General features: G+C 48.8%; 2 protein-coding genes across 19 annotated transcripts in view; one reads left to right on the top strand and one right to left on the bottom strand.

Annotated features, from left to right (window-relative positions):
- LOC123609586 (DLA class I histocompatibility antigen, A9/A9 alpha chain-like) overlaps positions 1 to 15,120 on the top strand; it is a 592,486-nt gene that overhangs the window by 340,173 nt on the left and 237,193 nt on the right. The gene's annotated exons all lie outside the window — the stretch shown is intronic.
- Positions 1 to 15,120, bottom strand: part of LOC123609590 (DLA class I histocompatibility antigen, A9/A9 alpha chain-like) — a 400,187-nt gene that overhangs the window by 258,825 nt on the left and 126,242 nt on the right. For 2 of the 14 annotated variants that reach the window (XM_045500722.1, XM_045500709.1), the window contains exons 6-7: positions 7,042 to 7,074; positions 6,858 to 6,905 (exon numbers count right to left, since the gene is read on the bottom strand). The exons of 2 other annotated variants lie outside the window; for them this stretch is intronic. In XM_045500722.1, coding sequence (XP_045356678.1) covers positions 6,858 to 6,905; positions 7,042 to 7,074 — 81 coding nt within the window. Of the gene's footprint in view, positions 1 to 668; positions 2,249 to 6,306; positions 6,729 to 6,857; positions 6,906 to 7,041; positions 7,075 to 7,524; positions 7,633 to 7,749; positions 8,026 to 8,631; positions 8,947 to 9,060; positions 9,331 to 9,613; positions 9,781 to 15,120 lie in introns of those variants that run through there. 10 more of the 14 variants (XM_045500725.1, XM_045500707.1, XM_045500712.1 and 7 more) reach the window with 8 other exon arrangements.

Raw genomic sequence — 15,120 nt, 5'->3', positions numbered from 1 at the left:
TCCTGTGTCATACTCCCAGGCAAATCCTGGTCTCCCACAATTTCTTCCAGTTTGCCACATACAGGATCCCACAAAGTTACTTCTTGTAATTCCACTTTGATGGTTTCTTTCCCTTCATCCATTTACTTTCTTAATGATATTCTTTTGTATTGATGAGTCAGTTACATAAGAATGTTAGTATTCTCTACCTAAACGTTTTCACTAATTTTTGGACCAAATGGGCAAAGGTTCTCTTTCCAAGTCTCAGCTTATTCCCACACAGGAACAAGACACAGAGGTAGGGTTCCTGGAAAGTCAGGGGTTGGCACAGAAGCTCATCAGCAGGAGACATTTAGGTCACAAGGTATGTACCTGCATCTTCTTTTTGTCTCTAGCATGTGGCACAACACCAGGCCCACAGTAGGCACTCAAGAAGCTTCTGCCTGGAGGGTGCTTCCCAGAACTCATTATACTAGTTGCATTTACCAGGTTATTCACCTCACTGTGAATTCCTTTTTATTTCTGTAACTGTGGCCTAGTGGAGAGCTGACCCTCTACTACTGCCTAATATGTGTCTGCTAAATGGAGGTAGGCTTTCTTGGCAATTCAAAATTCATGTCAACTGACTGAGACATGCACAAGATATAAAAACTTTGTATAACATAAGGGAGTACAGAGTGAACAGTAAATTTCCTCCTCCATCCTATCCATTTTTAAAAATTTAAGTACAGCAAAAATCATCCTTATTCCATAGTGACAGAGTCATGGGAGCACAGAGTCACTCAGATTCAAACCAGATTCATGCACCAGCCTCCCATGAGGCTATGTGTGTCTGTGTGACTACATTCCAGCCATTATGGTGAAGCAGAATGAAGTAGTAGGTGTTGCTCTGAAAGGAGGGAAACTTCCTCTTTTCCTGCTTTCTCTACATGGCACATGGACCATGGACATGGTCTTAGGTACTCTGGCTCATGCTATTAAGGACAACTTCCCAGGTCACAGGAAGCTGCATGCCTGGACAGCCTTGTGGGGCAGAGATACCCTCACAGCCCTGGATGGCTTGACTCACTCATGGGAGACACATAGAAGCTGCGTCCCATTCATCCCACTGGAGCTGGATTCTGCTGCACACGACGGAACTAATACATACAGAGGGAGGAGGACTTCCAAGAGTGGGTGGCCATGGTGGTCTGTTCTGGAGATGAGCAGAGATATATACACAGGGTGCACCAGTGTGGGCTCCCTGGGACAATGTCCTGGGTTGGAGGAAGGGAGACCTGGGCCACAGGGGCATCACAGGAAGACTAGAGACTATTCTCCTCCTCATTTTCTGGTCACGGGGCTGCCCTGGGGGTGTGTTTGGCTCCCGAGATGTTACCTTTGGGAGACGTTGTTTCTTCCCTTCTCTTCTTGTCCTGTTTACAGAGTTCACCTGTCCTTCCAGCCATGATGACCATCACTGCTGGTGACCTTTTCCCTCCTCCTCATGCCATCTGATGGCAGTGGCTGTGCAGGTTGAGGTCTATAGAAGAACCCCACAGAAGGGAAAGGAATGCAGGGTCATTTGTCATTGTTTCCCTCAAAAACCCGTACTTCCCCAGCCTGGCTTGACGTCCCACCTGGACACACTTGACTCCAGGTCCCTCATGTCTTGTGCTTGGTGTTCCCAGATATACTTTGTATGACTTCACCCTATTCTATTTGTTACCAGCAAGTCACTATAACCAGCTTCTGTTCCCACAGTGGCTGTCACTCAAGGGCATGAATACAAGAGAATGGGCACTTTGGAGTCATCTTAGAGTCTTCCTACAACAGGGGTGACTTTGGGAACCACCTGAATGCATGGCCTCTCACAGGGTTATGGCTGGGAATGCAGAGACTAGCATAAATGAGGCGTTCAAGTGCAACAAAGTTGGTGATCACTCCCTGGGAATCCAGAGCAAAATCATGATGCCAACGTTGTTGCAGCTGGACACGGCCTAAGACTCCACCAGCCAGGTGACCACATACCAGACTCTGACTCAGGATGTGGAGACAGGGAAGCTGGGACAGTGCTGATGCATTTGGCACAGGCGATGTGAGCGGCAGTCCTGTCATCCACCTGCCAGGAGCAGTAGCCATAGCAGTCCTTGCCTCATGGACCAGTGGTGTGAACAGTGGCATCTGTGACCAGCACCACGGACAGTGGTTCCTATTTGGGCCTTGACCTAGGGTGGGTCTATGGATTTTCCTCCTGGCTGTTGGCCTCAGGACTGTTCTGTAGCCTTGGCTGAAATAAATGACGCGTAATACTCTAAGTAAACATATACATGGTATACATTTACCTATAAATATATATACTCATAAAGTATAAATATACTTTGCTTTATACTTTTTATATTTATCTTAAAAGACATTTTAGCATTTATTAAATATAATTTATATTTTATATTACACATTTGAAATGGATATTATACATCTCCCTGACTATATATACATATATGTATATGTGTATAGCAAATATGTAAACATTATAGTAAATATATATTGTTTCAATTAAAACAACTTGGACTCTGTTGTTTAAAACAAAGAGTGAGAATCTATCTACAATCTATCCACTTGTAGAGAGCAAGGATTCAGTACTTTTTTCCACTTTCATGGAAGTAGAATTGACATATAACATTTTATAAGTTTAAGAGGACAACGTTTTGACTGGACACATTTGTATACTGCAAAACGATTACCACCATAGAGTCAGCTACACCTGCATCATGTCTCAGTAACTTGTGTGTGTGTGTGTGTGTGTGTGGTGCAAACATTTAAGATCTACACTTAGTATCTCAGACATTTTATGTTGAGCTGATAACCACTTCCTCTGTCTGCCATCTGACGTGCCCCATGGGAGAGAAACTTCCTTCCAGCATATCTTGCATTTGTCTTCCTAAAAAACACCCATTTAAATATGGATGTAAGACTCCTTCCCACAAGGAGGGCTCTCATCAATGATTTCAGTGATCCTGGTGGACCCCAGGATTGCTTGTGGCTTTGTTACAAAATACTCAGGCGTCTCCCTCGACCTACCATCTTAGAGTGTGTGCATGTGTCGGGGAGGTGGGGGGTCAGGAATCACTTATTTAATAGGCCCCACAGGAGAGGCTGAGGCACAGCCACGTGGGATTCTGCTTTATGTGCTTGTTCCTCGGTGTGTGATCTGAAGACCAGCAGCAGCACCAACCTTGTTATAAACCCAGAATCTCATGCTCTATTGCAGACTGTGTAGCTCTTCCTAAGTCCAGGAAATTCCAGTGGACAATGAAGGTCGGGTCTCCCTGGTCTATGTGCCTTCTAGGTGTAGAACCAGAACTGTTCAGTATGTTCGTGTACTCTGATCAGCTTGCTTAGCACTGAGGAGTCCAGGGTTTGGTCCTGTTCCTTTCTCTTCTATAGCCATCAACCCCTTGGTGACCTCAAATGCTGAAGGTTCTAAGCATCATTTATATGGGGTCACCTCCATATCTATTCCTCCAACCTAGATATTTCTCCCACCCTGTACTCTATATCCAGATGGAACTTCACTTGCATTTCTATTATTTTTTTTTTTAACGTTTATTTATTTTTGAGACAGAGAGAGACAGAGCATGAACGGGGGAGGGGCAGAGAGAGAGGGAGACACAGAATCGGAAACAGGCTCCAGGCTCTGAGCCATCAGCCCAGAGCCTGATGCGGGGCTCGAACTCACGGACCGCGAGATCGTGACCTGGCTGAAGTCGGACGCTTAACCGACTGCGCCACCCAGGCGCCCCATTCACTTGCATTTCTAATAATCTCAGATTCGACATTCCTAAATTGGGTGCCTATGATGCAGCTTCCCCAAATGTCCTACTTCCAAAATCTTCCCTGTCTCATTGGAAGACACCCCCCTCTTTCTTCTTGCAGTCTGAAGTATTGGATGCTGTCCTTGATTCCTCCTTCTCACAACCCAGAAGTAATACATTAGGACATGCTGCAAAGTTCATCTTTAAATGTATCCAGAACATACACACACACACACACACTAACCAGACTACAGCCACTTTCTGTTATTTTCTCTCTTCAAACCCCAAAATAAATCCAACATCCCCCCTCCTGGAAACTACACTGGTTTCCTACAGTTTCCGTATTGGTCTCCCGCCCTTCACCTCTCGATTCTGCACAGCAGCAAACAGATGCTTCTAAACAGAAGTAGTCCCAGGTGGACCATCTGTTCTACACCATCTAGTGACTCCACATGTCACTCAGAGAAAACTCAAAAGCCTTCTAATCCTAAAGTCTAGACATCTGACCGCATTTCACATCCTCTCTGCTCCAGCCACAGTGGCCTCTCACCCTTCCTTGAACAAGGACACGCTCCTGCCCTAGTGCGTGTGCCTGGAGGTTCCCCTGCCTGGAAAGAACTCCCTGAGACATGCTCTTCAACAATTCCTTGTGTCCTGCACATCTCTCAGAGGTCACCTTCCCAGTGAGGCTCACACTTACCATCGTAGAAAAGTAGCCACCTTCCCTGTCCCCGCACAGGTAACTCACCATCGTAGAAAAGTAGCCACCTTCCCTGTCCCCGCACAGGTAACTCTCTGGATCACCTTCCTCAAAGCACCTATCAATTTTCAATTTATTTTTGTATTTTTTTTAATGATTATATTTGAGATGAGGGAGACAGAGCGCAGGTGGGGGAGGGGCAGAGAGAGAGGGAGACACAGAATCTGAAACAGGTTCCAGGCTCTGAGCTGTCAGCACAGAGCCCGATGTGGGGCTCGAACCCACAAACCATGAGATCATGACCTGAGCCGAAGTTGGATGCTTAACCGACTGAGCCACCCAGGCGCCCCAACCAATTTCCAATTTAAATACTTCCCTTATTTACCACATTTGTACAATATACAGTTGACTCTGAATTACACTGGTTTGACATGTGCACATCCACCGATATGTGGACCTTTTTACAACAAGTGCTGTCAATGCACTTTCTCTTATGCTTTCTTACTATTTTCCCCAGCCTAATTTATTGTAAGAATACATGTTACATATACATATAATGTACAAAATATGTGTTAAATGACTGTTCACGTTTTCAGTAAGGTTTCTTATCAACACTACGTTATTATTGGTAATATTTAAGTTTCAGGGGAGTCAAAAGTTATACTTGGATTTCTGACTGCTCAGTGGGGTCATTGCCCTCAGTCCCCACATCGTTCCAGGGTCAAGTGGAGTCTGTCCCTCACCCCTAGGACATATTCTCCACAAGACCAGCACATTTGCCTCTTCTTACTTACTGCGGTGTCCTAGATGAAAAAAAAAGCAGGTCCTGTACGTGGCACACGACATTATCAGTGGAACGATTGGTCAGTGGAGAGAACCTCTGTCTTCTCGATGAGCCTCAGGCACAGCCGGTCCGTGGCAGCTCCTGCACAAAGTGCCCCCACCTCACCATCAGTGCCGTCTCTACTTGCCCCAGGGCTGCCCCTCCCTCTCTCTGCTCAACTTCCCCTTCCCACAGCGTATCCCCTAAACAGCACAGCACACAGTTACAGTCCTGTCTTCAGAATCACTCTATTTAGGTTCTATGGGGCTCTTTCTCTGCCACACAGAAATCTACATTAGACCCTGCTTTATAAATCCATGAATGTGGATGGGAGCCAGAACCAGCATCACTTGAACTAAGGGCAGGGAGAGGGCATAGAGAGGCAGGGAAGGTAGAAACTAACTGAAGTTGAAAAAGGATGAGAAACTCCCAGATTCCTCTCGACCTCCAGAATCTAAAGAATAATCCAGAAGACAGCTCTAGAGGGAGGAGATGGATGAATCTGAAAATTCATGTCTCCAAACCACAGAGACTCCTGTGTGCAGGGCCCACCTTGGCCTGCGGAACGACAGCCCAAAGGACTCCTGGTGCTATAACCACCGGGGTCACATGGGAGAAGGAGACAGGAACTCGGACACAAGAGCAAAAACAGGCCTGATGCTCCACAGAAACAAGGAAAAAAAAACACCCAAAAGATGGGCCTGAGGGCACAACCCAGGATGGAGCCTGGGTTCCTGACCCAGATTCCTCTGACCCAGTCACAGGAATCATTTGTTGCCCAAGGCCCGGGTGACAGGTGACGTCCAAGTCCCTGTGGTCACAATCCTGGTGAGGCAAGTTTCCACCAGAAGGGACAGGACAAGGAGCAGAGACATGACCCAGCTGAGGAGGGAGCACGTCACACTAATTATGCACTGAGCACCGACTGGACCCAGGCCCCGTCCCCGCTCGGCTCCTCCAGCCCTCTCCTGTCCCCACCTGCAACAGACACAGCACAGGAAATATGCGGGTTCTGTGAGGTTCTCAGGGCTTTCATTTATTTTCTCTTTCAACTCTAAAAATCTTCTCTTTTATTACCTCATCATCCCCACATACCCAGAATTACAACACAAATTCATATCTGGATTCTCATTGTCAGTAGGGAAGTAAGGAATCAGTACTCAGCCCAACATGAAAAAAAGACGGGGATGGAGACGGTCCAGCACTGACTCTGCTGGAACAGGAAAGCAGGTCAGAAAGGGAACACGAATCAGTACGGGGAGGGGTCATGGAGGGCAGGGGGGGCCAGTCTCCTGTGTCCTCACGATATGCTAATAGGAACGCAGACACATTCTGACACCATCTGCAGGAAGTCAGGGGGATCTTGATGGCACCAAGTGGAGCGTGAACAGATCCTGTATTGCTCAGTCCCTGAGGGGCAGTAGGTCTCACACTGTGAAAAAATTAATCATGAACAGATTTAGATCAGTCACATAAGTGCCCCATTCTCAACAGCCCCCCACATGTCAACATGTCCCTAATGCCCCCACCCCTCCCCACTTCAGGCCCTCCGGAGTCTTACCTTTAGGAGCCATTAGAGACGAATCAGAGCCCTGGGTACTGTCATCGCCTGGGGTAGAACAAACAAGATGAGATCAGAGCCACAGGAGCTGAGACTAAAGGAGCAACTATGGGAGGGGGTGAAATCCCCATGGGGTCCTGTCTACACTATCCCAGGTTTCAGGGATCACGTCCTCCATACTTACGTGCAGCATGAGAGTAGCTTGGTCCTTTTCTTCCTGTGGAAGAAAATAGCATGTTAGACACCTGGGACAGCTGGGCCATGGGATCCTAGAGCAACCTCCTAACTCTAGTTCACAATGAAGTTTCCAGAATTCTGACTGAAGACCCAGGACAAGATTGGATACATGAAGAAAAAGGTGTGTGTGAGGGGGTGGGGGGGGGTGGGTCACAGGACAACCACTTGCTGGAGGTCTGTCCGGAGCAGGGACCTTCCTCTCTGTCCTGTCACTGCTGGGAATCAGGTCCCTGTCTCCGGAATCACCAAGTGAAAATCTGTTCTTCATTTTCACAAGTGCTTTGCTACAAAGTGAATGTTAGTAATGGCTCCAGAGTGGGCAGGTCCATGTGTGTGGATGGAACTTCCCAGGAACCAGTCAGGACAATGTGCTACCTAGGAAAACCCCCAGTGGGACAAGAGAACTCACATCCCCCCACTCTGTTCCTACCTGAAAACTTCTTCCTCCAGATTACAGCTCCAACCACCAAAGTGACCACAAGGACAACCACAGCAACAATGATGCCCAGGATGGGGATGGAGGGCAGAGAGGATGGCTCTGGAAAGGGAAGGAAGGTGAGGGGCTCAGACCTCTGGCTTCAGTCTTGACTTTGTGAAGTTCTCCAGAAGGGCCCTGCTTTCTCTGACACGGGGCTCTACCCCAAACCCTCCTTACCCCATCTCAGGGTGATGGGCTGGGGCAGCCCCTCGTGCTGCACATGGCACGTGTATCTCTGCTCCTCTCCAGAAGGCACCGCCACAGCCGCCCACTTCTGGAAGGTCCCATCTCCCGCAGTCCTGGTCTCCACAAGCTCTGCGTCCTGGGTGTGGTCCTGCCCATCACGCTGCCAGGTCAGGGTGATCTCCGCAGGGTAGAAGCCCAGGGCCCAGCACCTCAGGGTCACCTCACGGTCAGAGATGCGGTGGCGGGTCACCCGTGTGTTGGGAGATTCTGAGGAAAAAGAATCAGAGAATCCACACTGTGGTTTAGCTTTATGGGCCACTGAAACTGCATCCACGTGACCATCCTGAGGTGGACAGGACCACTGGTCTGGATGGAAGAAGCACAAAACCCAGACAGCAGTCTAGCCTTTGGGATCTCTTGATCCTTGTTATGTTCTGGAATCTGGGAGAGAAGCCCAGGTAGGAAGCTGCAGGTCCAAGGGGGGAACACACTGTGGTCCTGAGTGTGGTGGAGGGTGAGTGACTCAGAAAACGTGGAGTCAGATCTCCAAATACGTTCCCAGATGGAGACAAGGCCTTGAGAGGGAAGGTCAGGGTTCACAAGGTGGCTGCCAGGGTCAGAGGGAACTGCTGATGGGTTATTTCTGGGATGTTTCAACCTGCACCCCAGGGAGAGACTGGATTCCTGTCTCTCTTTTAGAGAAAAGCACCCTCAAGGTGAGTCAGCCTCTAGTAGGCATATGAACTCCGAGGCGGATCTCCTTCTTCCCACCCGTGGGAGGGGCGCTGTCGTGACACTGAGTCCATTTTCCCTTCCTCGTGGGCAGCCAGCCCCAGTGGAGGGGAGATCGGGGAGGCCCCGAGGTCCCGGTACCTGTGCGCAGCAGCGTCTCCTTCCCCATCTCCAGGTATTTGGTGAGCGACTCCACGCACACGCCCTCCAGGTAGTTCCTGTAGTGCTCTGCAGCACAGGCCACCTCCCACGTGTGGCGGGTGATCTGCGCCGCGGTGTCCGCCGCGGTCCAGGAGCCCAGGTCCTCGTTCAGGGCGATGTAATCCTTGCCGTCATAGGACACCTGACTGTACCCGCGGAGGAGGCGGCTGTTCGGTCCGATGTCACAGCCATACATCCACTGGATGTTGTGTGATCCTGTCCCCGCCCCCAGAGCAGCAGTGATTAAGGTGAAACCTAAAGTAAAACCGCCTATAAGCTCCCTGGGACTCTTCCAGGGTCCCGGGACGGAGGCCCTGGCGCGTCCGTGGGGATGGGGGTTGTGACCTGGACCCGGGCCCTGGCGCTCACCGGAATCGCTCTGGTTGTAGTAGCCGCGCATGTTCTGCAGGCTCACTCGAAATTTCTGTGCGTTGTCCTTCGCGTTCCGCGTCTCCTGGTCCCAATACTCGGACCCCACCTGCTCCATCCACCGCGCCCGCGGCTCAGACCTCGGATTCAGGGCATCGGTGTCGAACCGCACAAACTGCGTGTCGTCCACGTAGCCCACGGAGATGAAGCGGGGCTCCCCGCGGCCGGGCCGGGACATGGCGGTGTGGAAATACCTCAGGGAGTGGGAGCCTGCGGGCGTGGAGGGGCTGAGACCCCGCCCGACCCTCCCCCGCGCAGGGCCCGGGTCCCAGGGGGAGGCGGCCGGGAGGGGAGGGGGAGGGGACCCGAGTTGGGGAGAGCAGGGCGGAGTGCGAGAGGGTCGGGGGAGGGCAGGCCGGGGCGGGGCGGGAGGCGGGTGGGGGTCTGGGGTGGGGCGGAGGACAGTCGCCTTCCCCGTGGGTCCCGCTTCCCCGCCGGGCGGTCTCCTGGCTCCTGCCCCGCAGAATCCCTTTCCTCCAGAACCCACACTCACCCGCCCAGGTCTGGGTCACGGCCAGGGCCCCCGACAGCTGCAGGAGCAAAGTTGGGGGCATCACGACCCGCATCCTCGGGGTCTGGGGAGAAATGTCAGCCTCAGGAAGCGGGTGCTGATACTTGATACCCTGGAACCGCCGTGCCGCTGATTGGCTTCTTCGGAAACCAGACACTAATAGTGTGAACCGAGGTCGTGTCATCAGTATCCAGGCAGAAGGACCTGACACAGGTTGTGACAGGGAGAAGTGAAACCAGGGCAGATGGGGGCTCCCCAACACTGGGCTTCCCCGCCCCCGACGCCGCCCTGGGGCCAGAGACCCTGAGAGGCGGGCCTGGGGACCTGGGACTTGGCCTGGACGCCTCACCTACTGCACAGAGCGCTCTTTGTCCCACTGTGTCCCTGAGCCGTGGACCAGGAGCTGTGTGTCACTGATTCTCCAGCATTTTGTTCTCAGGATATCTCTACAGTCTTACAAATTAGTGAGGATCCCAGGGATAATTGTGTGCCTGTGGATTATATCGATCCTTATTTACCACAGCAGGAATAAAACAGGTTCAAATATTTATTAATTCATTTTCAATCATATGAAAACAGAAATATTGTTTGTATGGGAAGTGACATGTTCCCAAATAAAAGGGGCAGTGAGAATAGTGGTTTTGTTGCATTTTACATTTTTGCAAGTCTCTTTCTTGTCTGTCTCCTTAGAAGACCACTGGATGTTCAGATTTGCTTCTGCATCTATTGTGTTGTTTTGGCTGAAGTATATGAAAAAATTTATGTCCCTGACCAAATATAGGAGAATAGTATGTGTCATAACCTTTTCAGGTAATTATGGATATTCATCCTTGATTCTATATTAAAACTACACACCGTGTATTTTCTGTGAGGTTATTTGCAAATTGGAACCTGAAACGTATCATTGACTGTATCTTTCTCTGTTACATTAAATCCATAGGCCCATCTGTACATGGAATGGATCTTGTACTAATGCATGAATGTTTTTAAGTCACGTGTCGTGTGTTGTTTCACTAAGTAATATAGGTGTTCCAGCATTGATTAGAGTGGAATTGAATTATCAAAAAGTCATTTGTTTGGGGGCACCTGGTTGGCTCAGTTGGTTAAGCATCCGTCCTTGGTTCAGGTCATGATGTCACGGTCCGTGAGTTCAAGCCTCGCCTGGGACTCTGCTAACAGCTCTGAGCCTGGAGGTTGCTTAGGATTCTGTGTTTCCCTGTCTCTCTGCCCTACCCCTGCTTGCACTCTGTCTCTCTCTTTCTCTCAAAATGAATAAACATTAAAAAAATTTTTTTAAGTCATTTGTTTTAATATTATCACAAATCCCAACAAACAAGGTGGTCAGTACTGAGAAGCTGTCAAGGTTCTAGGTGGATCACAGTTTAAATGGGATGGGCTTCATGGGTGATGGGTTCTAAGGAGGGCACTTGTGATGAGCACTGGGTGTTGTATGTAAGTGATGAAACGCTCAATTCTACTCTTGAAACTAATATTAAACTGTATGTTAACTAACTGGAATTTAAATAAAAACTTGAGATAAACAAAGTAATGGTAAAAAGCAGCGATGGCTCAGTAACCAGCATAGGGAGATGTTCGGTATTTTGTGGGTCGTACGGTGCCTTGTTTTTGTCCGTAACTGGACAAAGTTTTGTCATGGTTTCACAGTCTCCTTGTGTGCTGTCGATGTTCTGTGAGATGACTGACTCATGTCCCACAGGCATAATATGGCCCAGTGGTGGCATCAGCCAGTTTCTGACCACACTGAGGCCCAGCTGTCAGTGTCAGACCAGTTCCCGATTGAGGACTGCTGTTTCTTGTGTCTTTAATTCCATATTTTAAAGTAGCTAACACCCATCAATAACAATTAAAGAGTAGGACTCCTGATCTCATGGTTTGTGAGATGGAGCCCTGTCTCAGGCTCTGCGCTGACAGTGTGGAGCCTGCTTGGGATTCTGTCTCTTGATCTCTCTGTCTCTGTCTCTGCCCCTCCTGCTCATACTCACTCTGTCTCCCTCTGTCTTAAAATAAATAAATAAACTTTAAAAAAAATCTGGAAGGACTTTTAAATCCTTAAATATTCCAGTATATATTGGCCCTGTTAGGGTTCTTAAATATGCTTATTTCTTCTTGTATCACATCCTGAGGAGAAGCTTTCTCTCAGCTTATGGATTGTGCAACTTTTGACACTAAAACTACTCCCAGAATTAGGGTAGGTCTTAGGTTTAATGTTTCATAAGCCGGAATATCGGTCACGGTCGTTCCAGACCCTAGTTCCAATACTTATCCCTTTGTCATGGAGTACCTCCTTCCTGTCTCCTAACATGTCTGCCAGATTTGGTTACTGTTCTCTGTATCTCCTCAGAGGCCGATTTGCTGAGGAAAATCCAAAGCAAAGGAGAGAAAGGAAGAGTAATTATACTTAGAGGAAAAAAGAAATCATGTAGCAGGGAATAAGATGGACTTAGTGGGATTCATGTGGAGGGTATACTTCCGGAAATCTCCCACTCTGGTACATTGTCACTCTCCCCTCCACACACACACCCATGGGCCCACATCCCCCTACTTTCCACACAGGCAAGATCTTTGTGAAGTCTGTGCAGTGTTGCATTGCCCTGGCCCAGCTCCTGGTGGAGCAGAACTTGCCAGCTATTGCCATCCATTGTGGGACGCCCTGGGAGGAGATGTGAGTGAGAGATGGAAAGATGTCTTGTGTCCTTGGGAGGAAGTGAGACCCCTGAGATAAATGACTGTGAACATTTTTATGATTGTCTTTCTGACAAAAGCTTTCTTGGTATCAGTAGTTTAAAGGTCTTCAATAACGAATTCTTGTGGCCAGCAACCTATGTGGCCAAGGCATGGACATTAAGCAGGTGAACTCTGCCATCAACTACCACCGGCCTGGCGATTCCCACACCTACCTGCATCGGGTAAGCTGCACACCCACACGGACATCCCAGTGTCCTCTCCCAGCCCCTGATTTCCTATGTCTTCGTACATTACATCCTCATCCCTCCTTTTGGCTGCCTTCCTACTTTGGGGTCTTCCAGTGCTACCCTCTGTCTCCGTCCAGGAGGCCTGAGCAGGCCAGTTCCCCCAAGGGCTCGGCCATCACATTTGTGTCAGGTGAAAACATGCCAAGATCCTCAGTGAAGAGCAGGGTCACACCGAGGTCAGTAGTAGTGAGCTGCCTGATGAGATGGACGTTTCCTCCTCCAGTGAGTATCGATCCCATGAAATTGGTTCCTCCAACTCTTAAGAGTCTCCTTGTTCCTTAGAGACTTTGTCTTGAACCATGTAGTCCAGAGAATGGTGCCTGATGCCTAATGGGTGCCTGACAAGTTTATGTCCCGCGACCTTGATGCCATGTTGGGATGTTTTGTTCATTTCTATGTCTGGTCCCTTTCCTCTCACATCCAATTAATTGTTTTAGCACCCCAGTGTCTCCTCTGACCCCACACCCCACACCCCACACAAAACCTGCATGTATAGAGGTCTGTGTTTCTGCCAGTCTCACTTAGCCTTCCCATGTCTTATTGTAACTGCATGTTCTCTCTGCAGTTGCAGCCATGGGAGAGGACGCACCCATTCACAGAGCCTGATGCAGGTCTCACACCCAGGAGCCAGGAGAGCCAGGAGATCATACATGACCTGAGCTGAAATCAAGAGTCAGATGACTAACCCACTCAGACACTCCTACGGTTTATACTCCCTAATTAATTTCTTTTTAAAAATATTTTAACTTTGAATATAGTTGAAAGACACAATTACATTAGTTTCAGGTGTATAACACAGTGACTCAAATTCTATTACATTTTCTTTTTTTGAGAGAGAGACAGCCAGAGCAGGGAAGAGAGGCAGAGGAGGAGAGAGAGACAGAGAGAGAGAGAGAGAATAGAGATTCTCAAGCAGGCTGATTCCTGCAGGGCTGGATCCCATGGCCCTGGGACCATGAGCAGAGAACCCACTGCCACCCAGGGGACCTTCACCCTCTGTCTACACCATGCTGTGCTCACCAGAGTGTAGCTGCCACCTGTCACCAGTGATGTTACAGTATCGCTGATGATATTCCCTGTGCTGTGCCTTTTCTTCCTATGACCTGTTCCTTCCATACCTGGAGCCTGTGTCTCCCAGTCCCCTCACCCACTGTGCCCATCCTCCCAACCTCCTTCCCTCTGGCAGTCATCAGTGAATTCTCTGTATTTATAGGTCTGATTCTGCTATTTTCTTGTCTATTTATTCATTTGTCTTGTTTTGTAAGTTCCACATAGGAATGAGATCATGTGGTATTTGTCTTTCTCAGTCTGATTTCTTTCACGTAGCAGACACACTGCCCTGTTTGTCCATCCATGTTGTCACAAGTGGCAAGATCTCATCCTTTTTGTGGCTGCATAATAGTCTATCGCGTGTATTTGTATATGTGTGTATATACCACACATCTTCCTTAGCCATTTTCTACGGGTGGACACAGGTTGTATCAGGGTGACTTTTACAAGAACCTCAAACACTGAACATCATCTGGGATGAGGGCGCCCCCTGGTGTCCGGGCCCCTGTCCAGGAGCTGGAGCTGAAGAAGACCCTAGGGAGGGCCTGGCTGAGGTGGAGAAAGGCAGTTGGGTCTTCCGTCCTTAGTCCTGTGGCCTCACGTGGGGTGGAAGGTCAGGGGACATCACCTACTTCTCTGCTCTCGGGTGGATTCTGACTGAGAAGCCTGAGTGGGGTCAGGACTATAAGTCAGGTAGAGATGCCTGAGCAGAAGCCTGGGTGTCAGTGGGGAGAGGAAGAAGTTTCTGAGCAGCCCTGGACTCCACAGGGGTCAGGCTCAGGGGTGAGGCAAGATTGCAGGAGAGGAGAGCTCAGGGCCAGTGCCATTGCTGAGGTGTCTGTGTCCCTGTGCACCTTGTCCTCCAGCCCCGTGATGGTGATACAGGGAAAACCAAAAAGTAGAAACACTTCCTTGGATTCCTACTTCTAAATGTTTCAAAACTCAGTGAAACAAAACACATTTCTGATGTGGAAATAGCATCTCAATGTCTATACAATGCTCTATAGTGTGGACATGTACACTCACAGTTTGTGAGTTGACCCCGCATCAGGCTCTGGGCTGACAGCACTGAGTCTGCTTGGGAATCTCTCTCTCTCCCTCCCTTTCCCTCTCTCTCTGCCCCTCCCCTGCTTGTGTACTCTCTCTCTCTGTATCTCAATAAAAATAAATAAACCTTAAAAAATAAAAGAATTGGTGTTTTCACTTTTGGGGGTAAATACTCAAGAGTGCAATTATTGGATTATATGACGAGTCACTATGTTGTAAACCTGAAAGGAATGGAACAGTGAGTGTAAGCTACACTCAAATACTAAGAAAAAAAAGATAATCAGAAATATTAGAGAACACTTTGGAAAGGAAGACACGAAATGTCACACACCTATATTGGTAATAAATAAACACAAAGAAAATGAGAGTGTGGAATATGTAGAGAGACAGGTCCTAGAG

This window comes from Leopardus geoffroyi, chromosome B2 (genome assembly GCF_018350155.1).
Source record: "Leopardus geoffroyi isolate Oge1 chromosome B2, O.geoffroyi_Oge1_pat1.0, whole genome shotgun sequence".
Lineage (NCBI taxonomy): Eukaryota > Metazoa > Chordata > Mammalia > Carnivora > Felidae > Leopardus > Leopardus geoffroyi.
Note: the sequence above shows the minus strand (reverse complement) of the source record. Positions and strands in the feature narration are given on the sequence as shown.